Raw genomic sequence first — 26,926 nt, forward strand, 5'->3', positions numbered from 1 at the left:
ATTTTTATTTTCTGTTGTTTTTAGCTAGATCCACGTGTCTCCTGGGACTGGACTTGGCTTCATCATTGTTATTGTGATACAAACGTCCGTTTTTCACGTGTTCCTGTAAAAAGTGTTGTTTCCTCAAATACAACGTTATTGTCCCGTCGTCCGAGTCAATAAAGCCGCTTTTACTGAGTACTGGGGAACTGCACATAGTTCCTCAGATTCAGAGTAATTCCCAGTTGGAGTTAACAAAATATTTTGGGGTTTTTATTTGCCACGTGGGATGTGTGGAGTCATCAGATGGGAGTCTTTATGGGGAAAAGACTTAACTAGGACAACCTGTAACAGAATCTTTTTGGACGTACAGGCACACACGTATAACGTGATAACTGTCAGATTAATCAGTGATAAAAAGATTGTAAAATTTTATTGACATGGAGAAAAACGGGTAGTATTTAACAACAAACAAGCTTCTGTATGCTTTAACTGGCGTAGGCTGTTAAAGCATACAGTAAACTGGAATAAACAAGTGACAGGCTGGGCTTTGTCCCTGGCTTCAAACCAAGGGTGTTTCTTTGGCTTACTTTAAAAAGTGTTTTAACACAGCGGCCCTGAAAGCTAACCAGTATAACTGGAACCTTTAGATTTACTAAAAAGCTCTTGATGTGCTGCTGTGATGTACAGTGTTCAGCACATGTTGTCTCAAAGGTACACTGAAGTGTGAAACCCTGAACGTCCTGCTGGTTGAGGTAATTTTGAAAGTGCTATAAACAAAAACGTACAAGTTGCATGAAAATAACTGTGGTGTCAGACCTAACGGGAAGTGATTCAGTGTCAGGTGTCAGGTGTCACTTTCACCAGCAAACTCCAGAGCTCTTTAACTTAATTTTGTCTGTGTGGAGATGTCTCAGTCATGTTCAGATGTCAGACCTGGCTCTGGTTACTTGTATCAATGAAATCAATCAGCTTGCCCTGCTGGCCTTACAGGAACATGGATACAGGGAAATGAACTATTTGTCAGTGTGAATGCCACACCCAAATCCTAGAAAGAGACCACCTGGTCAGACACGAGACACCTGTCCAACACGTACCCAGTTAGCAGTTTTTATATGCTTGATTATAACGCAGGTGCACTGGCTGAAATGTAGATGCAGGCAAATGACTGCACGTAAAGGAAACACGGCTTATCTGCTCTTAAAATAGTAACCCTAACCTAACCCTTTCAATGTATTATGTTTTGTACCAGGTTAACAGGTTTGCTGTGGTGCAATGGCAGGTTTATTCAGCGCGCTGATGGCACTTAATCTTTCTGTCAATGACAGGAGGCAAAGGAGCAGACGGCAGGTTGGCCACGTCGTCTAAAACACAATAAGTTATGCAATGGAGACATGTTGCAATGATAGCTGCAGCTAAAGATGCCAAAACACATGGAAGAGCTGGGATTAGATGAAGCCAATCCTCAAATGAAGTGTCACGAGTGTTTGTGTCCACCATCCTCCAGGACGTGGGGTCAGGTCACACGCTGTAGATAAAAATGTTGTATCTGCGATAGAGCAGCAGGGTCCTCACTCACCCTTACAGACATATTGTGGCTGGTGAGCCCAGCTCATGTGGGCGCAGTCTGTCCAACCCACTGGCAACTCACAGTTTCCATGCAGGCAGTTGTTGGTATCATCCGGGACAGTGCTGAACAGGCTGGTAATGACTGGGTGCAGATTTCTGGAAGGGACTTTTCAGCCCGAGCAGAAACGGCACAATGTGTAGGAAGTAAGGGTTGAAATGACCAACTGGCTTACTGATCTAAAGTTAGATCATGATTGATAAATTAGTCAGCAGTCATAAGCTTTTTTTTTTTTAACCTCAGAAGCTTCTTAAATGTTTGGTTTTATTTATGAAAGATTTTGTTGACAAATACAGGAGTCTGTGCTGCTTTGTCTATACCCGACTGTTTGTGTGGAGCATGCAGACTTGTACTTGCACAGTGATGATTAATAGTGTGTGATTCAGCATGAGTAAGTCCGACACAAGCAAAGGAGGCTTTTGCTATAAATGACAAACTTTCTCAGTGCTGTCTGTGTTTCACTGGTTCTTCTCACTGCAGCTACTTCCGTAAGCCAGTCGATGGGAGTGTCGTCTGTGCTTTGTGTAACTGAATAAGTCTGAATGGAGCACATGACCCTGTTGCTTTTCTAGTGCTTGCTTGTGTCTGTGTGCACATGCATGTATGAATATAATTTGCCTGGGTTAGCGTGAATGAGTGCCTTCTGTCTGCATGTAATCGTTTCACTCTGTGTGAATGAATAACCTCTTTCATTACTATGACGATGTGCATTTGCCAATTTGAAGGCTTGGGTCCACCCTGCACCTCGCCCCCGAGCCCCACAGTGTCATCATAAATGCAGCAAAACCCCGCTAGATACAATAGATTTAAACGATGCATTGGTGTTGGGTTTGCCTAAGGTGACGTCTAACTTTATGAAGTTTAAAATGATACAGAAAAACACATGCAGGTTACAATTATACAAAACAGAGAAAAGTTTCAGTTGCATATTTAAACTAATTAATTTTATGCTGTTTAGCTGCAGATAATAGAGCAAATGGTTCACTGATTCCCAAAATAGTTTCCTTTTTGGGAGTCAAGTAGGGCTGAACGATATATCGCATTTGCGATAATATCGCGACATGATCAAGTGCAATTTTCTAACCGCAAAGGCTGCGATTATACTGCGATTATATTATACAATTCATGGGCTGCATCCTCCTGAGGCCGCATTTGTAGACCGATTACGTCACAGCGACGCGCCGAAGGCTGTCCAAATTACTACCATATCCCAGAATTCATAGCGCGGCCCAGCCAAACTCCAGTTTCCAGCAATGGCGGCCGCTACTAAGTTTTAAAATTACTCATACTAATCTTTCTGGGTCACAAAATAAACTTTTAACATATTTTCAGGCGAGAAAGTAGTTGTGTAAACATCAAATATCTGCTCGGTTTATCAAGATATCCCATATTTGCAAAAGTGCTTCGACGTTTTCAGAGGCGTCTGCTACCCACCAGCTCGACAGCTAGCCGGGAGCTCGAGGGTTACTGATGCGGCCGAGAGCGGCACAACTCCCGGCACATCATTTTCAGATCACCGCGGAGTTTCGCTGCTCGGGTTAAACGTAATTCATAAGTCACTTAGACAACCTAAAAATGTTATTGTTGGGCTTTTTTCAGTGTTTGTTCGTGAGTAAATCGGTTTGGCTGAGATTAAAGTTATTAGATTAGATAAAATAAAACTTTATTAATCCCCCGGGTGGGTTCCTCCTTGGTTTTCACACAGCTGACTAAACGTCAAACAGAAAACTTATTAAACAGAAGTATGAGACAGTCGAGAATTTACACCAGTGTCTGGTTATATTTTAGATAGCAAGAAGCAGACGGCCGAGTTTATTAAACTCCACCGAGACAGCGGTGACGCTAATCAGAACTAGACCGTCCAATTTCACGCCTTTAAACTTTAAAGGCGTGTTTGTGTGTGTGTTTATACAATTGCTATTATGTTTGCACTTTATGTGTAATGTTACTGACTGCAGAGATCAGTAAGATGTGTGTATTTTTTATTTATTAGTTTTATTTATTTAATATTATTTTTTAATTGAATGACTGTCTAGTAGTTCACAGATGTCGAAAAACTGAGTGTGGTAAAGCCACTGATTTTGTTTATGTATATTTCTGCAATCTGCACATTGTACTGACTTTCATTTTAATGTTTACACCAGGGTTCCTTGTCAGCACTTTATGCTCAGATGTTTGTAAGCTAAAAATAAACTATTGTGTATGTTCAAATATACTGTTGTGATTGAAGAAGTTAAATAAAAATGTCAGTCATCAATTCATGCATCACCTCATGTCATCATAACAGAGGTCTGTCTTCCAGGAAAGAACAGTTTAAAATTAATGTAATATAGTATTGGCCATACTATAAGATGTATTGCTTGTCTTTGTTTAATAATACAGAAGACAAAGACCTTAAAAAATAATCGCATATCGCATCGCAATCGCAATATTGGGGCAAAAAATCGCAATTAGATTATTTTCCATAATCGTTCAGCCCTAGAGTCAAGTGTGACCGGCTGTTTTTCAGCTCGGCCTGACTGCTAATGAAGGTGTTACCTTTTATGTAAACAGTTGCACAAGCGTAATTGTGCGCTGAAGAATGCGAGTGTGTTATCTGCGCTTGCATATAACCGCATATCAACGAGCTCTGCATGTGGCATGCTCCTTTGTGTTGTTCAACAACTCCCAGGGTGTGACATGCAGGGCTGGCACAGAGGTCCAGACTGTGTTTGTGGGTGCTTGTGGTTAACACACGTGTCCACAAATGCAAAGTAAAAAGGGCATTGGATAGAAACGAATGCTAGCCTAACAAGAAGTAATCACCAGCCAGAGTAATCTGTTGTTTAGCTAGCAGGAAAAACTCAATTGTGCTGAATCACAGCCCATGAAGTTTGCTCCATAAAAGGGTGTGAGGGAAGTAGTTTAGAGATGACTGTCAATATTTCTTTGGTTATGACAGAGTAGTAGTGCAGCAGAAAGAAAGAAAGGGGCTGAATGATAAAGATGCCCGAGTTCAGCATGTTTGTCTTAAACATGTGGACATTAAGGAAAGCCCAACGAGCCCGTTCAGCTGCCAGCCTGGCCCGTCAGCGACGCTCTCAGTGGCACATGAGAGATTTAAGAGATTTTAATCACACCCCAAGGGCATGCAAACAATCTTAGGAATTTAGCAACTGCAGATCTGAGGTTAAGTTTACAGATTTTCCAAACTACTAGGCAAGGATTAAGTCAAAGATGATAAGGTGCCTGGATTAGGGTCTTGAAACTTTGTCTTGGGTTGCAAAACTGTGGTTTCGTGTTGCCTTGTGTGTTTAAATGCATCGCAGGCTTTCAAAATCTAAATGCTGTTTACCAAACTGTAAGAAGAGCAGCTGAATGGTCTTGTGTTGCTCTGTTCGTTGTGTATGCAGGATACCTTCCTTTGGAGCTGGGCACACAGGAGGGAAGGGGAGAGCTTCACCCTGTTCTCCCTGGCCAGCCCTCAGGAAAGCGGCTAGCCATGGATGACAACTCCTCACTGGGCAAAGTCAGCAGCTCCACTGAGTCCGTGGCCACCGTCACTAGTGAGGAGTTTGTTCTGGTGCAGTCCAGCTCTGCAGGCTCACCGCAGGGCTCCGAGGGAAAACCAAGACTCAAGGTCGGAACCGCATATGGATGCAATTTCATATTTAACCGATTTCTTTTTTTGGCTGCCTGGAAGCTGAGCACATTTGAGCATCATTGTCCTTCTGGTTTTACAAATCCGCTTTTTGCTGTGCCTGGGTTATCACCAGTTTGATTAGTTTTATCCCCACTCATCGGGACTGTTTATACCTGCATTTGTATGTAATTCTGTGGATGTCAGCTGATTAAATCCGTTAAAGACAGACCTCTTTGTTTGGTTTGTCACCTTTGCTCCACCCCGTTTTCATCTCTCCTTGTTCCTCTTTAAACTTTCACATTCTGTGTTGCTTCTTTCTCACTAAGATGTCTTGGAATGGGAGTGAACAGCTGGAAAAAGCTATGGAGGAGGTGTTGGATGATGATGATGATGAAGTGAAGGTGGAGAAGAGCAATGTGGAAAAGATGGAGAAGCACAAGGAACCAGAGAGCCGAGTCCTACAGACCCAGCCTGCAGGTACACATTCAGGTCTGTTTTTTCCATTCTCCCAGTCGCAAAGCATTGATATCAAGTTAAGTGTATAATATACTGTAACACTGATACTTGGACATTTCCAGTATTCTCCTGAAAGGTAACTTGTTTAATCAAAACGTACCAATGTCATTGTTACTGGATGGATGGTGTATACGGTCGTCATGTTCTGTAAAGCTTATCTTTATAACGTCGTGGGACAGTGATTATTATTTATTGCAGTGATGTGAACACACTCAGTGTTTGTTCGCTGTAAACGCTGCAGAACAAAAGAAGTAATGTTTCCACATTCTTGCTTTGAAAACATTAATTTGTGTGCTGCACACACACAGGTGTGTGTATTCATAGCTGCCTACCCTAACCATCAAACATGACTGCCTAACCTAACTGTAACCCTGACACAAAAAACACATTTTGAGTCTGAAAAATGTCTTCAAACTTGTGTTAGCAGAATTTTGTCCCCATAAGGGCTGTCGGCCCCACGAGCATGGTAAACCTCCAATTGTTGGTCCCCACAAACACACACATCCAGTTTTAATGATATCAGATTAGCAAGGCTGCTATCTGAACTCTGATGTTGCTTTAACCATGTGTGCATTAGCAAGGACATTTTGCTTTGTACATGGAGGAAAGAAAAACTTTCGTTAGTAAAGAAATGAATATTTATTAACCTTAAATATGCTCTCTTAAGGAGAGGTCAATGAGTACAGAAGTAAATCAAAGCAGAGATATCGACTTAGGTGACGTTTTATATATTTAGAAAGCTAAAATTATTATTATAAATATATATTTTGAACTTTCGGATGTTGCCACTTCTGAGACTTTGACCCTTGATACTGATACTTTGGTTCAACAAACACTCTGAAGCAGTGTTTACACTTCCAGCCATTAGCTGACAAAGGTCCTTGTTGGAACACAACGTCAGGCTGGTTTTTAACCTGCCAGCTCCGTGGTGAAAAGCTCACGGGACGGCAGTGATGTTTAAAGTGTGCAGATTATAGTGCAGAACATTCACGACTGCTGGGTTCCTCGTTCCCTTGGCTAAACCACACGGGATTATTTCCATGCTTTGGCATGTCTTGATGTTTTGGCAGCCAGTGAGTGCAGGGACCAACCGATGGGCCACATTAAACATCTTCACTGACACCCACCTTACACGTACAAAACAATATTCAGTCCCATAAATCCATACTTTGTTCTTATTGTTTCGTTCATTTTCCAAGCTGCCAGTGATTCTGAAGCAGTGTTGCTGCACAGCTGCAGAGGGAGCGAAGAGGAATTGGTTTGCATGATGTAGCATAAGAGCCACTCAGCAGTGGAAGTCCAGCTGCAGCTTGCATTGTTCTGCTTCCTGTTTGCAGAGTTTCAAAGTTCCGGGTTAAGTCCTTTTAGAGAAGAACCCCCCCTACCCCACAACTTCCTGTATCACTCTTCCTCACCTTCTTTTCATCTTTACTTCTTCTCAGTGTTTTTGTGGTTTCCTCTCTGCTATTTTTACATGCTAGTGAAACAGCTGTTATACTGACACGGGTCAACAGAAAAATAAACACCAAAAACCTTCATGTCCGTTCACAGAAGCATGTCCACCACCACAAAGCCCAACGGTCCTGGAGGAGGACAGTGTGCAGTTCAACAAGCTGTCCTACCTGGGTTGCACCTGGGTCAAAGCCCCTCGTAATGAGGCGGAGGCACAGAGGGCCATGGCCACCCTGCGAGCTGAAAGCGCCATCCCCATCCCCATCACGCTGCATGTCCCCTGTGGTCCTGAGGGCTCTGTCAGGTCAGCCAGACTGTACAGATAAGTGAGATGAAGTGAAACGTAGACCTAGTGATGAAACTCGTTAGAGGACGCTCCTGTTTATGTACATCACAGATGAATACATTTATAAGTCTGTGCTTTTACACTGAAAGTCTGAGAATGAATTGTGAATCTCCAGGGTTGTGGACCAGGCTACAGGCATAGAGATTGCCTCCTTCCCGATCTACAAGGTGCTGTTCTGTGCTCGAGGTCAAGAGGGCTCTGTGGAAGGTGACTGTTTTTCCTTCACCGAGAGTTACCGGAGCTCGGAGGACTTCCAGATTCATGTTTTCTCCTGCCACATCAAGGAGGCTGTGAGTTTTCTACTTCTTGTGACAAACTGCAGCATCAAACGTATTTTACTCCACAAAGACCCTCCTGTTGATGCAGCCAATGAAATAATTGATTAACTGACTGCTTTGAGCAGACACCAACATAATATTGTACCTTTACTGACTGACAGACAGACACTGACGCACTCTTCCTACAGCCTGCAAGGTTTTTGACCATTTCATGATATTCCATATTTTTGGGCTGCAAACTATGGCTGTCTTAGAACGGCTGTGAGATGTGTGGGTTGTCGTGTTGCAGTGATTTACCCACATAGTGTAACAAAATGGAAAAGTGAGCGCTGTACTCTTTAAAGAGAAGTGTGAATGTTGGGTTGTTGGACCTTTTGTGTTGTCCAGAAGCTGCAGACGAGGGTTTCGCGAGCAGCTTGGAGGTGGTTTGCATGTTCTACCTACACACAGACTCTAAAACAAGAACTTCACTGGACGACTGAAGGTTCAGCACATTTTTAGGGCTTTGGCAGCCGTGCAAGTTGAGAGGTGCTCTGAACAGGAAATCATGTTATTACAAATATTTTGTTTGTGTTTTGTATATGTGCTGTATTTTGATGTAAACATACCACGGAATTAGAAGTACTGACACTATTCAACCAGCTGAGGGCGCTGTTGTCTTTTTTCTTGCTCGGCTCTTCATTTGTGTATACAGAGTTATTTATTTGATATCTGTAGCTGATCCATACGTGATCACTCATGCTGTCTTTTTAATCATCTTTACCTGCAAAGCTTCCTCCGTCACTGACCATCTTCTCTTGTCCTCGTCCATCCAGGTCAGTCGTATCTTGTACAGCTTCTCTACGGCCTTTCGGCGTTCTTCACGACCAGCAGACATCAGAGACACGACGCTGTCCAGTCCACCTGACGGTGACCTCTATACCTTCACTGTTACATTGGAGATCAAAGAGGATGATGGCAAAGGCAACTACAAGTACATGATCACACGTGCAGAAATACACCTGCATTTCTCCTCTCTTCATCACAGGACTGTCAGGATGACAGATGTTGGGAAAGATTTAATGTATTTTATCTGGTATTTTATCACCTGCAAAGAGCATAAAGCTGATAATCTTAAATCATCTTATTACACGTAGAGATCAATTTTCATTTTCATGCTGTCTTCTGGTTTCTGAGATGGGATGAAGTGAAGAGACTGAACGGAGGACTTGTAATGTTTTGTCAATCACGCTCAGATTATTATAATTTCCCCAGAGAAAAGATCAGGAAAATAAGTTTACAGATGGCACTAACATGAGCATTATTGCACATGCAGTCATCTGGACTTGTGTAGTAATTCATCCTTCTTGCTCCCTACAGCCCCGTGCCCAAGGACAGAGAAAAGTTCTACTTCAAGCTGAGACAGTCCGTCCAAAAGAAGGTCGTGGTTTCAGTCCAACAGATGTGTAACAAGGAGCTGGGCATCGAGAGGTGAGCAGCACCCCGCTGCACTTATTCCCCGATCTCCTTAAATGTAATCTTAGCCTTCAGCTTTTAGTCCACTGTCACTTCAGGATAAGTAACAGCATTACAGACTTTATGGAAGTCTTATTGGTTAAGCTCCAGTGTGAGGAGACGTCCTTAAATGGTCATGTATGCTTGTCTGGGTCCTCCGGGGGACAGCGAGCAGCAGTCGGAGCTGTGCGCTGTTATAGTCAAAGCAGGCAGGAGTTACACAAATATTCAGTGCATGATAGAAAGTAGTTTCCTGTTCTAACTTTTCTTAATTCTGGCTGTTGGAGTTTGTTCTGGTGGTTGTTAATCATTGTTCACCAACACCATCTTACTGAGTTACTAAGCTTTAGCATTTCATACCGTGTAAAAGTGCAGTTTGACTCATTGAGCTGTTTGCGTCGCCCGGTTTCTTGCCCGTCTCGACTCTGCAGACTGAATGCAGGCTGCATCTGTGCAGCTCGCTGATATTGATTTGTGGATTGAACTTCCTGCGTCTTCCCTCCAGGTGTTTTGGGATGCTGCTGAGTCCAGGACAGAAAGTCTGCAACAGTGACATGCATCTACTAGAGATGGTGAGTAGCACAAACTCTAACTCGGCTCGCTGTGAAACCAGAAGATTGTTACAAGAAAATAATCCACCAGTTAATCCGTACGCAGGAATCGATGGGGAAGAGCTCTGACGGGAAGGCCTACATTATCACAGGAACTTGGAACCCCAACATGGCGGCCTTTCAACCACTGAATGAAGACACGCCTAAAGGTTATTACTCCTTTTCTTTCTTTTCTCCTTCTAGCTTGATGTGACCTGTTTTAGTTTGTAGAGGATAAAGTTTCAACACTGATCCGAGATACTTTATATGTTGCAAAGCCAACAACCGGGCTGCGTTTGCATTCTTGCCCTGAAAACGCCGCACAGCATAACAGCCCACGAGTACCTGTTTACTAGCCTTACAAACATGTGTATAAAATAAAAATACAAATGCAACAGGATTTATTTCCATACATTACTGTCGGTGCGACTGCTAAAAGCTCAAGGTCACATTTGGGAAAGCGCTCGCACTGGAGTGGGTGTGATAATTGCCTTAATCCATTCTGTGCTGTGTGGAAGCTGGCCGTGTGACCTACGGCTTGGCATGTTTTACATGTGGACGCATAAACAAATTGTGTCGAGCATCAGAGGTAACTGAGCTTTGGACGCTCACAAGAAATCCAATTAAAAGCAGCTTTCTGACTTGTCCTGCAAGTGAAACCTGCAGGTTTTAATGCAAGTTGATGTTGATGGAGGTAGTGAAGCTGAGCTCTGTACAGCTGAGCATCAATCTAGCTCTGTGCTAATTTTTAGTGACGTGTGGAGCCCTGTGCCGACCCTTTAAAAAGACAGATTAGAGGAAAATCGTATTTGAAACGTCTCATTATCGTGCATTTTGTAACGGTGTGGAAGTCTCGGTGCACGTGAGGCTTATGGACTTCTTTTAATAACAATCTGTGCAGTCAGGAGACTTAATCAACCATAGCTCAACTCCCTGCTGTGACGCTACGTCTCTTGCCTCGTTGTCCTTTTGTCTCCAGAACAGAAACATTAAGTGATTTGTTCATTTGGAGCTTTTTGTTATGAAGATGTTGTTGCATAAATCGAAACATCAGTTTAGAAGTGGTTGGTTAAGCTTTGGGTTTAGTTAGTAGTGTAAACTTTTCACTGAACAGTTGAACTTGCAGACATGTTGGGAACTTGGAGTGCTTATCCACCAGGGGGTGTGGCCTCCCTGCAGGATGTGTGGATTGTCTGCCTCACAGTAGAGCCCAGCACATGTGCATGTCTGGATTCATTGAGTGAGATTTGACTGAAGTTGCTGTTGTCTGTTTTCTGGGAAAGGGGAGCTGATGTGACGTGCCTGGTTTACCATTTAAAAACAATGAGAACACACCGATGCGCTGAATGCTTTGAAAGCTGAGCTATAGCTGACCGGCAATCGTACGCACGCCTTAAATGTCACCTGCAACTCTGCAGCTGTAACAAAGAAAGAGACGGCACCAGTGTCTCATCATGCTTGCTTTTCCTGCAGATAAACAGGTCTTTATGACGGTGGCGGTGGACCTGGTGGTGACCGAAGTGGTGGAGCCAGTTCGCTTCCTGTTGGAAACTGTAGTCAGGGTCTATCCGTCAAACGAGCGCTTCTGGTACTTCAGCCGCAAGACCTTCAGTGAGACTTTCTACCTCAGACTCCGACAGGTATCTTTACTGAAACTTACAAAACCTCCCACATGTGCTTGTTTCCTTATAACAGGAGAGTGTGTAGATGACGTCAAAGCTTATCTGACAGACCGACTGTAAAATGTCAACGGACTGCTTCTTGTATGGCACTTTTCTACACAGGCACTCAAAACACTTCATACAGGCACTTTTTTTTTTTTTTACACTTTAGTGTTTTCTGTTGAGCATTAATAATCTGATTACTTCAGTATCTTGCCCAAGGTTACTCTGGCATGCAGACTGGAGCAGCCAGGGATCAAACCACCAACCTTCCAATCAGTAGATGATCTGCTCTCCCTCCTGAGCTACAGCCGCTCCGTAACATGAGACGTGGGTTTGTTTGATCGGATACTTTAAGGGCAGTATGTAATAGTTGGATTAGGTGGCTGAACGACATTCAAGATGAGATTTTATTATTATCCTTTTGTATTAGACACATTATTTACATTATTTTATGCACTTAGAATTTCAAATAATGTCCCAGTTTGAGTGGATGGCAGCTCGGGGGGTGAGTGGAGGTGGTCAGACTGAGGGGAAAAACGCACCTTCACTGATCAAATAAGCTAAAGGTCTGTGTTATAATGGTACTAATGTTTCATCTGCTAACTCTTTCCACTTGAACAGCTCCCAGTTTTCCTCCACGTGTAGTCTTCCTGTCTTATTAATAACTGCGTGACTATAACGAACATCAGAGTTTAAGTGTCGGATCTCTCCGTGCTGTAAAATTATACAGTAGACTGTGATATGTAGCGCGTGTCTGGATACACTGTCAACCTTCTCAATGCTGAATTAACAGCAACTTTGCCAAGTTTCATCTCATTTGATCTTATTGCAACTAGGGAACAGAACCATGGTTTGTTGGTGCCATCGCTGATTAAAGATGAGCTGCACGCTTCCTGTGTGAGGTGTTGGGGAATGTTTCAGACATTTTTGCCCTCTGGAATTCCCAATGACATTTCTTTGTTTAAAAAAAGTGCATCTTCACGCACCTCCCGCCCACAAAGGCGCTCCCGTCTGAGCGTTTGCTGCAGTTAAGCTGCAAGCTTCTGCTCCCTTGTTAAAAAGCGGATCACTTTTAGTGGGCCGTGGGGAGCTGGCGAAGCAGCGGAGTGTGGGGAAGGCTGGGATTGTGGGAGCTAAGCAGAGACTGTCTCATTATGTGCACGTGGGTAATTAACAGCAGCGGTTTGACTCGTCTGCCTGATTGCCTCTCTAGTTATCTCCTCAGTAAATGGAAGAGTGTTGGACTGGTGCTGTGGTTAAGAACTAATTAAAAGATAATATTGTGTGGAGGCTTTTGCACAAGATGGCAATCAGAGGTGACAGACATGCATATAAAATATGCAGTCCTATTGTCATGTTTTTGCCAAGAAAATTGAGCATCTGAAACACCAAAGAGTCAGTTCCTGTGTGTGCTTTACTAAAACAACAGGCAGCAAACCATCATGCTGTAGGCTGGATGATTGGGCCGAATCCAAGATTAGTTCAAGATTGAGTTCCATGAATGAGTCCATACTAGACTTTAAAATTTATACAATTTCTTTTCCTCCCCGAAAGCAATAATAACAATTTACAGCAGTTAAACGATCAGCAGAGAGCGCATGTAAATGTTACAGTAGAATGCAAACAGGTTTGGGTCAGAATTTGCGTGAAACTTGGACATGGAGGGGTGCTGGTGCATTGATCCACTGCTGTGGAAGTCAAACAGTAAAAAACATTTATTGTGTCTACATCTTTAAAAAAAAATCAGCATCAGAGGTTTGTAATTGTAATTGTGCAGGTCCTGTGGCCAAGTGAAGGTGAACTGGAAGTTTTTGGGGAAACCTTTCACTTCCTAAATTCAGTTAAAGTCCTGGAAGTAAAAATCAGATCCGTTTTAAATGGATGGCTCCTAAACCAAGATAAGGATCCTAACACACATTAAAAATCTACAATGATTGACTTTACTGAAGATTTTGCCACAGGCCTCGATCCACTAACTGGACCTCCGTATAGTCCTTCAGAACCAGAACCCTTTGGCAGGAAGATGGGTAGTTAAAGAATCATTAGTAAAGTACTCGCTGTGCAGTGTATGGAAGTTTCCGCCACAAAAGGATCCATAACTCGAAATTTCAAGTTAATAAATCGAAATTTCGAGTTAGCGCTGCCAATCAGTAATCTACGTGACTGACGTCATTTCCTCGTTACCCGGAAGCTGAAGCCATCAGCTACAAATGCTACAGCTAAGCTACCGGTATTACATCCAGTCATGAATGCACAGATTGCTGAGTGTTTTCAGCCTGGCTTCAAAAATGATCCTTGTGTTATTAGCAGAATCACACGGCGTTACAGCCAACGCACTCTCGAAAGAGCCAGTTTGTTGCGACCCGTTTTTGAGTGCGCGTTCCTCTGCGCCATGTGCTTCCGGGTAACAAGAAAGTGACCTCATTCACGTAGATTAGTGATTGGCAGAGCGAACTCGAAATTTCGAGTTAAGTCGATTTTTTTTTTTTTTTTTTTAAATGAATTTATTTTATTTATTTATTTTAGTGACATAAACGGGCTTCCATAGCAGTGTCCTCAAACGTTGTTCATTTATTTAAAAACTGTAAAACATGAAATTAAAATGATCTTGCTGAAAATATGAATGAAACATGATCTTTAATGTCCTGGACATTTTTTCTCCTTCATTGATGGAACTGTGGAGTGGGAGCACTCACGCTCGCATGGAAAAAATAAAGTGAGCCCGTAAAAGCTTTAGGTAGCCTTCAGAAAGTGTTGGGACTGTGAACAAAGAGATGATCAAAGCTCGTAGATGGTAAATGTAGCAAAGACTCTTTGCTATGTTTGCTACATTTGCACGGGACTGGTGCTTTCCTCACATCCTAACATTCAGCAAACAGTAACATTTGGCATGGAGATGTTCTTCCTTTATATCAACAGTCTGGCTTAATCCCCGCTTTCATTATTTTCCTATAATCTCTTCCTGTTGGTGCTGTTTGTGCAGTGTGGCTTCTTTGGCCCAAATTTCACTTCAGATTTTATCATTGTTAATAATTTATCCTGTGGGGTTAACTATTCGCTGGCAGAGGCCAAAGCAAATTATCTTTCCTCGAGTTTTCTCTAAAAATAGGCCAGGCTTCATATTCTCTGCCAATTTGTGCTGTGAGTTGGTCATTAGACACCGTGCAAGTGGGCCGATCAATACAGCTCATTGATCCGTTCTACCAGGTGGTGGAGCGCGGCAGCGGCGCTCGAGTGAATGAACGGCCCAGAAATCAACATCAGCTGCTTGTGACACCGAAGGTCGAGCTGACGACGTCTTTGTTCTCTCTGCATTTCTTCAGTCTGTTATGATGCTTTTCTTTTTTCCAGGTGTCGTTAATGTTGTACTTTAGTAATAATTACACTCTAGATTTAACATAAATAATTGAACGTGTCATTTCTACAATTCTACAGTGTAGCACACATTTTGATACAGGAATCCCCCCCCCCCCCCCTTTTTTACACAACCTGACATTATTTGTCTGCGTGTTTACCCAGCAGGCACCAGAGAGGGGGGGTCAGAGTGACGCTATGTACGAGGTGGTGAGTCTCCAGAGGGAGATGGAAAGAAGCAATGAAGAAAAAGGACGCCTAGCATCACCCACTGAGGAAGAGGAGGCAGATGAAGGTACTGAGGTGTCTCTCTTTCGCTCTCTTTTTGGCTCTTTTGGCTTTAAATATTCGTTGGGCCATTCAAATGCAGTGTGAGACGTCTTTATTTCTCCTTCTGTCAATGACGGTGTGCTTTAACTCTTATTTAGAAAGCCGCCTCAAAACCACAAAAATGGAAAAAATGTGCCCTTTGTTGTTGAAGTCCTTCGACATGTTGGTGTAGCTGCACGTAACGATGTGTAAGTCCAAACTGACTTTTACCAGCCACACACTCGACGTGTTTCTGTGGCAGAGCCTTGTTCTTCAGTTTAATGTTTTATAATCATTTGCAAAGATGCATGGACATATTGCTGTATAATAATGATTTATATAGCGCTTTTCTAGGCACCCAAAGCGCTTTACAATGCCACTATTCATTCACTCTTACATTCACACACTGGTGGAGGCAGCTACAGGTGTAGCCACAGCTGCCCTGGGGCAGACTGAGAGGCGAGGCTGCCATATCGCGCCATCGGCCCCTCTGGCCAACACCAGTTGACAGGTAGGTGAAGATCTTGCCCAAGGACACAACGACTGAGACGGACAGAGCTGGGGATCGAACTGGCAACCTTCTGGTTACAAGATGAGCTTCCCAACCCCCTGAGCCGCGGTCTTCCAACGGAGCTGTGTGTGTTTGAAAGTGTTGATACGGGTCCTGTGGGGATGTGCGCGGCAAGCCACGTGATTCTTGTGATGCAACACATTTTATATACTCGTTACATTGAGACCAGTGGGAGGCAAAGATGCATTCTTTCTCCCTTCCTCTTCCTTCTGGCCATTGGACTGCAATAGACCAAGATGTCTTTGGGATACCTTGGCATCCACCAACACGTCTGAAGGACCCTGCCTGTGCAGATGATCAGCTCTGTTGGCTCACATCTGGAAGAACATGAAGACCAGGACATCAAGCTTGGGGCAAGAGGCGGCCAAAGTGGGCTTGGAGGTCAGCGGGAACAAGCGGGGTCATGTATTTTAGTATTTATTTATTTATTGTCATTGTCAGAGAACAATGAAATTGCATTTGGGGCTTCCGTACAACCCGTAAATAAAATAATGAAGAAAATAATAAATACCCCTTAAAACCCAAGTGTAAATATTTAACCCAGTGTGACTCCAGTGCAATAAGACAATCCTTAGCAACAACATGAGAACATGACAAGTAAGTTCATTGCTATTAAGAAGTTGGATATGGTTATTGTCCGTGAGAGGGGGGCAGAGAGTTCAGGAGCCTCACAGCCTGTGGATACAGGCTGTTGGCCAGTCTGGATGTTCTGGCCTGTATAGACCTGTACCTTCTCCCTGAGGGCAGCAGATGGAAAAGGTGGCGCGCAGGGTGATGTTGGTCCCGCAGGATACTGTGCACCCTCCTCAGACAGCGAGTGGGGAAGATATTACTGATCTCTGGCAGACTTGTTCCAATAATTCTGCCAGCTTCTTTCACCACCCGCTGGAGTGCTTGCTGATCGGCCTTGGTGCAGCTGGGGAACCACACTAGAAATCCATACGTCAGAACGCTGCTGATGGCACAGTTGTAGAAGTTCAACATCAGAGATCTGGGAATGTGTGCGCTCCGCAGTCTCCTCAGGTAGTAGAGGCGCTGTTGGGCCTTCCGTACAACTGAGGTGATATGGTTGCCCCAGGACAGGTCCTCGGTCACAGTTACCCCCAAGAATTTAAAACTGCTCACCCTCTCCACCGCCTCACTGCCAATGAAGAGAGGCAGATGGTTGTTATGGCCCCTCTTCCGGAAATCTACAATGATCTCCTTGGTCTTTTTGGTGTTTAAGACCAAGTTATTGTCGTGGCACCATGACTCTAGTTGTTGCACCTCTGTTCTATAGTTTGTCTCATCATTGTTGGATATAAGTCCGAGCACTGTAGTGTCATCTGCAAACTTAACAATGAGATTGGACGCGCAGGAGGAAATACAGTCATGGGTGAAGAGAGTGTATAGCAGAGGGCTCAGGACACACCCCTGAGGGGCACCGGTGTTGACCACAAGGGTGGAAGAGGTGTTCTTACCCACTCTGACACTCTGTCTACGGTTAGTGAGGAAGTCCACAATCCAGTTGTACAGAGAGGAGTTAAGTCCCAGTTGGTGGAGTTTGGGACGGAGTTTGTATGGCCGGATGGTATTAAAAGCCGAGCTGTAGTCTACAAAGAGGAGCCGTGCATAGGTGTTCCTGTGTTCCAAGTGCTTCAGTAATGTGTGCAGCACTGTGGCGATCGCATCCTCGGTTGACCGGTTCTCCCTGTATGCAAACTGGTGCGAGTCCAGGGATGGTGGAAAAGCAGCTCTGATGTGTTTAATGACCAGTCTCTCCAGGCATTTGGCGGGAATGGGGGTGAGTGCCACAGGTCTGAAAGCGTTCAGACATGTGACATTTGACTGTTTTGGGATGGGAACGATGGTTGCTGCTTTGAAACAGGATGGTACCAGTGAACAGGACAACGAGGTGTTATATATAGAGGTGAAGACGTCCGCCAGGTCCGCAGCACAGTCTTTTAGCACCCGGCCCAGCACTCCATCTGGCCCGGCCGCCTTCCATGAGGATCAGTGACGCCGTTATTCACCCACCTCGGCCGCAACCTTGCAAGCGCGCAGATGCTGATCATGACATAGTGTGTCAGATCGTGAAAGCAGGTGCGGTCTTCCAGCAGCTTCGGCTCATCTGGTTGACCCCAAACATCGATCTGGGGAAGAAGATTCGTCTGCTCGTTATACCTACCGCGATCTACGCTTGTGAGACGCGGAAACAATCAGCCACGCGTCCTCTCTATGACAGTGTGACTGAGCGGCGTGTGTGCTTTGGAGGTCACATTCTACGCCAACTCCAGAATAATGACAAGATGCTGCAGGTGCAAACTGTCTGAATCCAGTGGCTGCTGTCCTGCGTGTTGATTAAACTGTTGACTCTTTGCTGCATCTAAACACGACGGCTTTAGATGATATGCCAGAGCACACTGACTTTTTCACCATCAGTAACTGCAGCGCTGCCAGAGAAATGGAGGCGAAACATTAATGACACCAACACTGGCTGTTAGACCCAGTGGTCCTCAAACATGACCCAGTTTCAGTTCACTAATATAAACAGGACTCTCATTTCCACCTGAGCGCTGTTGGTGCAAGTGTCGCAATTTAGACCACGCACATCATGTCGGTGCTGATTTGGAAAATGACACAAGCTCGCATGTGCAAATATACCCCGTCCACACATTCTGATGTAGTTTCTGAAGTACTCTTACTTCTTTGCAGCCGCAATTTATTCAAATAAAGATCATGTCAATGAATTACTACATGAAATTTTAGTTGTCATAAAGCTTGATGTGACTGTAACCGTTTGTTAAAAATAACAAGAATATTAAGAAATGGTTAAAAAAAAATGGATACAGAGAGATGTGTGTCTGTGCGTGCGTGTGTCTGTGCGTGCGTGTGTCTGTGTGTGCGTGTCTGTGTGTGTGTGTCTGTGTGTGTGCGCATGCATGCATATAACATTTGGCCTGCTTTAAAAAGTCATAGGTTAACTGTGTTGCTGACCCAACTTCATTCTCAGCCTATATTTACACACATGTTTAAACAACAGCTGCTCCGTTAAATCCGTTTGATTTTTAGCTGCAAACAGGAAACGGGACCATTCGACTTTAAAGTTGTGATTGCAGTGTTGAAGTTTCACTGTAGCTCAGCGTATGTTGAGGATGTTTGCAGACAAGTCGGCCTTTTTCATGCAGGCCGCTTGAAGGTGCGAGCTTTCACTGGAGGTTTTCGGTGCACCCTCTTTGTGACCAATTTCACCAGGTCGCAACCTCCAGCGGTCACTCAGCCGACCTTTGACCCAGCAACGGTGGCACAATGCACCAGGTTACAGAAACCAAGAGATGCATAACTGGCTGAAATTGCACCAAAGCGGCGAATATGATGTCGCTTTGTTGTACGACACTTCACCAGGGTGAGAACGGCCAGCATCTTCATCGTGCTCCTTTTAGTAATGTAGCAGATGCTCGGCAGCAACGGTAACTCATGGCTCTGCATTGCTTTGGAAAGAGCACTCTACTGTAGATGCAGATCATGGATCTGGTCTCACTCCTTACACTCCCACTAATCTCTCGAGTTTACATGTCAGTAGGTTCCATCTGCACGGCAAACCAAAAACGTTTTAATGTAATACAGTTTTATGTGATTTTACTCTCCCACTGAAGTAAAATCTAAGCTTCTAAATTAAATCAACTTCTAAACACTTCAGAGCTGCCATAAAACATGACTTGATCTCATCGTCTCCGTCCTCTCTGCTGCTGATGTAAACGCTTCTCTACTTTTTCTCTCCCCTCCTTGAACAGAAGACAAAAATTGTATTTCCTGTGTCTGTCTGCCGACTCGTTGAAGCCACCCTGGCATCTGGTGCTGTGAGAGCCTTTGAAAGGGCCTTTTTTATATAACGCCCGCTTCTCCCCCAGAGCTGAAAATTGGAGGCGCTCGGGCCGTGGAGGTGGAGGCCAGCCCCATTGTGTGCAGAAATGAATACAGTCGGGTGTAGATGCCACTGCTGTGTGCCAACACGCTCCGTTCACGTGGACGCCCCCACAGCCCTCGCTACAATGTGGACAATGGCCCCAAAGCTGATGTGCTTTTCTTTCACATCATACTTTGTCTGTGCATCCGTGTGTGTTGTTTTTATCATACAATCACTTCCCATTTTTATACATGTTCCTTTGGTTTATCACAGAGGCTTGATTTGTTCACTGCACTGCTGTCATGTTAGATTTGTAGTTCATTAGAGTAAAAGATGGAATTTAAAACGTCTTCATGCCGTTAACTGGAAATTTCTGCTTGCTTTAACATAGACAAACCAATCCATTAGTGCTTTCAACATGACATGAATCCCACAGTCAGTGTGCAGCCCCTTCTGCAGATTTAAAGGTAAAGGTAATGGCCTTCGTCTTCAGTTTCTTTTTATTTTTTATCAGCGAGTGCGCCGGCAGTTGGAATGCATTTGCGCTTCCTGGCCTTGGAAAATCTGAGGACAGAGGTAGCTGCTTTGTGCTGCGTCTGAGCCATTTGAAAGGACTCATCAAGCATTTATAAAGACCTGAAAAGCTTCTGCTAAAGGCTTTGAGGACATATAGGAGCAGCGGTGCAGTCAGTGTAGTGGCTGCACGCTCTGGAAGAAAATGTCAGCCTGACACTTACCCTGTCCGGCGTCAGGCCTGCCAAAGCATCCTGTTATTTTCATCTCTGTGATATCATGAAGGAAACTATGACAGGTCTTAATTTTTGGACACACAGTGGGACTCATCATCATTAAGTTGATAAGTTTTGTTTGGTTCAACGTTAATTTTACCTTTTTTAAAAAATTATTTTCTTGTTAAGGCAACAGCATTTTTCTTTTGCGGTTTTTAGTTTTGTCCTCTCGTTTTGTTTCTAGTTCCCCTTTAAACAATATAAAACTGTAGGAATAATCATGAAGGTCCATAATGAAGTAAGGCGCCCTCTAGTGCGAGCATCTGTCAGCACCTGTTTCTGTGCAGCATAGTCACTGACGCCACGTCCGTATCACAACATGCAGTGTGGATCTGTGCGTTTGCTCTCGTGGGTGCTTTCTGTGTGGGGATCAGTTCCTCTCTCCAGCAGCAGAGCAGGCCAGACAGTCAATTAGTGCTTCTGCATCTAAACACAAGTGGTTCGCAGTGCTGATTGCCTCTTGTCTGCCTCACGAACCATCAGGCAGAAGAACGGCAATAATGGAAGGTGTAGGCGCTGCACAGGCACTCCTTCCTCCATTTAAACTGTGAGATCGATATTAACAGGTTTGAAAATGTGCATTGCGTATCAGAGTAGCTTAATATGGATTTATTAGTTGGGTGCAGATATTGGAAAGAATATCTTATCTGCCTGGCTCTTGCACAGCAGTCACAGAAACGGTCACAGCTCTCCTGGTAGGTGGCAAAATGCTCGAATGCAAACTGTCGTGCTCCCTCTGTGTTTATTAAGTGCTGAGTGACTGAAAGGACGACACATTCAGCTTTACCTGGAGTTAAAGGTCAAGATGTTTGTCTCTCTAACTGCATGCTCAGGTATACAAGGGTATACGTGCTCCTAACACACATTAATATTGCTTTACTAGCTCATCGGTGCGACTGTAGTGAAGTGAGATGAACCTAACTCTGGGTACGACTGTTTGCGATCCTCCTCGACTTCTCAGTTGATTGCAACTCTCATTACTTTCTTTCTGTATGTTACACGTTAACGTGACCCGTGGATTGCGATGGATCGTGAACCTCTACATCACCGGCGTCCTGTTCTGTGTCTTGCAGATAGCGACAGTGAAATTTCCAGTGGAACCGGCGACGTTTCCAAAGACTGTCCTGAGAAAATCCTCGAGTCCTGGGGAGGAATCCTCAATAGATGGTGAGGCAAAATGTGAACACACTGAGACCGAATGACAAAATACGTGCAGTGGCACTAAGCAGTGGAAGAAATGCACCATAGCGATCACAGTATCCACAATTCAACTGACCCAGCATGACAATAGCTGGGTGGCAGTCTGCTTTAGCTGAGGGCTCCTTCCATAGCAATGAACCTTCATCTGTAGCTAAGATTGTGATGCAGGTTAAAGAAAACTCTCGATGATTGAAAAATGGGTAAAACTAAAGGAAATTGGCAGTTTAGGCTCATGTTAAATCCCAGTTTTTATTGATTTTAAAACGTTAAGCTTGATTCGTACAGCCAAGTGTTTCCAGCTGGACTGACTGTAGCTTTTAGTTGTTTGGTCAGATATTAACCAAAGTGCAGAACATTTAGAATCGTTCGCACCTCCTTAAAATCAGAAAAGTCGGCTCCACTTTGCCTCATACACGGTGTGATTTCCACTACAGCACCATGACTGTTTTATGATCCCAGTTCTTATGGATTACCTACTCGAACTGCAGCTGAGACATTTTAATGAATTACCCTCGTCTTTGTCCCCACTCCAGATGGAGCGAGCTAAAGCGCGGCGCCTAATAGAACGGCCAGTTTAAAAAATAAAGTTTTTATTTGTTACTTCTTTAATTAATGTGTTGCAACAAAAAGCGTTTGTTACAGTAACTGCTGCTGATAAATTCAGCTTCAGACGCAGTCGTTAGAAAGAATAAGAGACGCTTGGTGCCGTTTTCCTTTCAGCTGCACCGACATCATGAAGTGAGTTTTGTTGGGGAAGTGCATTCATATGCCTTCAATGAATGTGTCATGAGAATATTTCAAGCATCATTAAAAAGAGATGACAGTGTATTTTTCTAAAGGAGGATTTTTTGGTTTTTTGGGAGCGTGGCACTGATGTGCATCAGCAGTGGTGCACTTTCTGCTGTTAGTGAAATAGTTTCATGACACTCGATCACTGCTGTAATAAAGCAATACATCAGTAAACTGAGTGAAGCTGAGTTAATGTTGTTGTATCTTTATCATTAAGATTTACACTTCAGAAGGTGCGAAATTAAAGCTCCTGTCTTGTCACAGCAAAGAAGTGATTGTCAAAGAGCTGCACGTAAAGTCAAGTGGCTGAATCGACATTGTAAAATAATGTGTGTGTGTGTGTGTGTGTACATCAGGCATGGGAACCTGTCCACTCGCCCGAAAGGTTTGTCCTCATTGGTCCGCAGCGGCATTCCTGAGCCACTCAGAGCTGAAGTCTGGCAGCTGCTGGCTGGTTGCCACGACAACCATGACCTGCTTGAGCACTACCGCATCCTCATCACCAAGGTAAACGCACGCGCACAGCAGGGATGGACAGCTGCTAATAAGAGTGCATTTCTAAAAGAAACACTGACGTAAGACTTTTCTACCACATCCTCACCTGAGGGCCGGCGAGGCGGCAACAAATCCACGGTTTTCATTATATTTGACCCTAAGATCTGTTGTCGGCACATTCCTCCTGTGAATATGAACCGTGAGAGTGTTTTCTTTGTGTCGATGTTGTGCTTCCACGCTTTTAGCTGTAGCCGCCATTTTTGCCGTGCTTAAGTGAAAGCCAGACGGCGGGTGTGAATTGTTACGAGATCTCGTCACTGCGATGAGAGTGAATGAGGAAATGTGTTTCTGTACTGCGTACAAATCTGCGTCTCACCAACGCTTTTGTTACAGCTGTTCCTCTGAACTGTGTGTCAAATCGGAGAAGGCTGTAATTTAGCGGTGACATTTAAAGGCACGCGGCGCCGTCTCGGGACTGTGACGGCTCGTGCTGCCCTTTGGCCTCCCACGGAGCAGGAATTCAAAGTGAATTTTTGGACCTGTAGTATTTAACTATTGCTTGTTGTTCTGGCTGCGTTCAGGTATAGCACACGGGCTTGCACAAAACTTTTAGCCGCAGTGTCACACTGGAGGAACGGCTCTCCAGGCTCTCTGAAGGTCCTGTTTCATAATGTGCCATTTAACTGTGGCTTTATTTATATACTTCTGTTATAGTTTCATCTGATCTTTCTTAACTTCTTATAAACGAGTAAGTCGAGCGCCCAACTGTACCTAAATGCGGCAGCAGAAGGATGGAGATCTTCAGTTTCATTGGTAATAAAATAGTTTTTTCTCTTTGCAGCACAGAGGCCAGTGAAAGCACCTGCCTCAATCAATAAGCACTAACAGAGAGAAAGCAATAGGGGTGTCGACATGAAGCGTGGAAAATTGAGCCAGCAAAGAGTGTGAACCCACAAATATTAGGTTTTAGTGACTGAAGGGAGAAAGGGAACGCGTGCAAATGCCAGGATAGCGACTTTCACTGCTGTGTGGATATCTCTGGTCCTTCTTTTTCTGTTATCGTTATCCCTCGTCTTTCTTTTTCGTCTTCTGTAGGAACAGTCTTCTTGCTCTTCTTAGATTTCCCTGTGCCCCTCTCTGCATCTCCTATGCTCCTGTTACATAAGACTAAGCTTCTGTTGTTCAGCTCATTGCGCTGGCTTGGGCACGCCCACATCTTCTGTCTTGCTGGAGTAGTGATGGTATTGATAGGCGGTTGGTCGGGCTATTAATAGCTGCACCAAATGAATGGAACTGAGGGAAGATGTAGCGGGGAGGGAAGAGGCAAAGACCAGCAACATGAAGGTGATGTGGAGCTCGTTTATACCTCTCTGGGCCTTTAATGCTCAGCACCGTGTATCACCAGGAGCCGTGTTATGGACCTCTGGAAAAATCTATTTCGAAACCACTAATCTACTCAGCATTTAGCAGCATGTGACCCGTGGCGTGCTCGTATAATAGCGCGATACTTGCAATACACTTAAGTGTTGCGCTGCTCTCATTTACAGTCATCACACACAGTCGCAAATGCACACTGTGGCCTCGGGGCATCTGAGACATTCACAAATAACTTTCTGGGCTGGCGCAGCGCTGTGTTTGAGGTCGGGAACGGCGGGTTGCTGGTGACATTTGAACAACCTTTTCATGTCCCCAGAGCCGAACAAGCCCAAGGTGTGCCGCCACGCTTGAACCCACAGCTTAAAAAAGCTCAGCCAGCTATTTCCAGTCCTGCCATCCCAAAAACAGACGCCGGACTCGCGTCTTAGCTTTGAAAGCTGTAATGGAAGCATGGAGGGAAACTGCACAGCAGGCAGGACCTCAGCGTGACCAGCGCAGGACATTTCAAAGCTGCTAAACACTGACCTGTGAATTATTCATTCATAGAAAGGCACCGAACTCAATCAAGCTAGCTTTGCAAAAGCAGTTTGTTCCACTCTAACTTTGTTACTGACTTGTAATTCAATTATAACTATTTCACTTCAGTTTTATTTCTATAGCATCTAATGACGGTCACCTCTAATGTCGAGCCCAACATTTCAACAAATTCTTGCACCTTGCACCCATTTTCCTTAAAAAAACCAAAGAGGGTGGACAGCTGAGGACTTGCAGCGTGTATAACCTCGTCTGTGAAGATGAGCTTTTTCTGTGTGTCTTTCATTTCCCGGATCTCACCTGGTTTCCTCCCAGGACTTCTAAGGTGCTTTCCATTTCAGTGAGCAGCCAGCTTAGTGATGACATATAAAGTCTGTGTGTAATCAAAGGTAGCATCAGCCATGCAGCCAGGCTGGAATAATACTACACCCACGCCTAATAATGCTCATAAAGATACACTGAGCACAATGTACATAAGAGAGGCTGCCATGGTAACTGTGAGGGTCAACAGACTTTTCTTTGCTTGAAGTTATCGCCATGACAATTCTGTCTCCTTTAGCCTTTGTCTCAGTCTTCCTTCGCCTAATGAGTTGGTGTTCTGCCTTTGAAACCTGCAGTAGTTGTTTATGGATTTCACATAGTCACTGTGGCGACCGCTGCACGGTGTTAAGAGAAATCCACGTCTTATTTCACTAACATTCATTTTGTTGCCATGTGATCCTTAGTTTTCCAGTTTGTGCACACATACAAGCTTTTCTCTCATCTTTTATATATGTTGACATTTTCATACTGACGATAAGTTTTCACCCTTGAGGTTTGAGGTTTCCCATCACTGCCTGAAAGACAAATCCCTGTGGTGGTGTCAGCCAATCAAAGCCTCTCGCACACATTCGTACACACTCGCCTCGCTGTCCCGTCCTCCTTTATAGTATCTGCGGGGAACAGCTGCACTGCACGTCTGCAGTACAGCCAAGCAACACCGCTTCCTACAATATAGGTCTATTCACAGCACTCTCCCTCCTCGGGTCTGTGTGCCTGTCCATAATGCAGTTTCCAGTCTCCATTCACCGACAGTTTCCACAGTAGGAAAACCGTGGAGGATGTGCTGCCTCTGATCCACAGCGTCAGAAACATCGGTATCATTTCTGTAGTTACTGAAGGTTGGCTAAAAACTGACTCGACGACAGATTTGATGTTTACTGAGGACCCTCTGCTGTGTGTGTGTGCGTGCAGCTGAAATGGTGTAATCAGTCATGTTAATGTGGTGCCACTTGGACACGTCTGATTAGATGCAGAATTTTTAGTATTGAGTGAAATTAAGTTGCCATGCCAAAGTGAATAAAATGATTCTGGAGTTTTGCTGGTGTGCAGTGATAATTGCATCGGCCGTCTGTGCTGACACTGATATGACGCCCGCATTAAGGAGATTTAGCCAACCTCATCTCTGGTCACTTCTTTGTCCAGTGCTCCGTGTCTTTGCCTCCACTGCAGTCGCAGCAGCTCGTATCACCTCAATAAATCTGAACGACCTGCAATGAACAGCATTTTCATCTGGGTGTTAGATTAATCTTAAATGTGATTTGTCAGGATACAGCAGTAATGTTGTTTATCTGCAGATTAAGTGAGAAAAACTTAAAGCTGCTCTGGGATGGAATCACTTAGTATAATCAACAAAATCTTATTTCATATCCTTGAACTTCGAGACTCTCAACAAGGGGCGTCCTGTTTGAAAATACCGTTTGCAGGGTTCTGTTTGTAAGAGGAAGAACGAAGTAGTTGTTGCTACTTTATTTTTGTTGTAGGAGATGAAGTGATTAGTTGGTGTGTCCAATGTAACGGCGAACAGCCTGCCACTTTCTTTACCGTGCTCTGGATAAACCACCAGGCCAAACACCTTTTAATGTAGATATAAACTCCCTGCTTATGCTGGTACATTGCTGTTTAGACTGAAATCAGCAGGAGCCCAGGCATGGAGGAGGGAGGGATGCTGGGAGGCAGTGAAAGGTGAATCAGCCGCCGCCTTTGTTTCCAAGTGGCCCCGCTGGCTTTGTTTTG

At 44.3% G+C, this 26,926-nt stretch overlaps 1 protein-coding gene across 2 annotated transcripts in view; it reads left to right on the forward strand.

Annotated features, from left to right (window-relative positions):
- Positions 1 to 26,926, forward strand: part of rabgap1l (RAB GTPase activating protein 1-like) — a 93,395-nt gene that overhangs the window by 1,552 nt on the left and 64,917 nt on the right. The window contains exons 2-13 of one of the 2 annotated variants that reach the window (XM_004553749.6): positions 4,999 to 5,225; positions 5,555 to 5,717; positions 7,296 to 7,500; positions 7,658 to 7,832; positions 8,636 to 8,793; positions 9,180 to 9,290; positions 9,820 to 9,886; positions 9,972 to 10,074; positions 11,378 to 11,544; positions 15,088 to 15,217; positions 21,550 to 21,643; positions 22,822 to 22,972. In XM_004553749.6, the coding sequence (XP_004553806.1) occupies positions 5,088 to 5,225; positions 5,555 to 5,717; positions 7,296 to 7,500; positions 7,658 to 7,832; positions 8,636 to 8,793; positions 9,180 to 9,290; positions 9,820 to 9,886; positions 9,972 to 10,074; positions 11,378 to 11,544; positions 15,088 to 15,217; positions 21,550 to 21,643; positions 22,822 to 22,972 (1,662 nt within the window). In that variant the 5' untranslated portion in view covers positions 4,999 to 5,087. The remainder of the gene's footprint in view (positions 1 to 4,998; positions 5,226 to 5,554; positions 5,718 to 7,295; positions 7,501 to 7,657; positions 7,833 to 8,635; positions 8,794 to 9,179; positions 9,291 to 9,819; positions 9,887 to 9,971; positions 10,075 to 11,377; positions 11,545 to 15,087; positions 15,218 to 21,549; positions 21,644 to 22,821; positions 22,973 to 26,926) is intronic. The other variant, XM_004553750.6, reaches the window with a different exon arrangement.

Source organism: Maylandia zebra, linkage group LG17, assembly GCF_041146795.1.
Source record: "Maylandia zebra isolate NMK-2024a linkage group LG17, Mzebra_GT3a, whole genome shotgun sequence".
Lineage (NCBI taxonomy): Eukaryota > Metazoa > Chordata > Actinopteri > Cichliformes > Cichlidae > Maylandia > Maylandia zebra.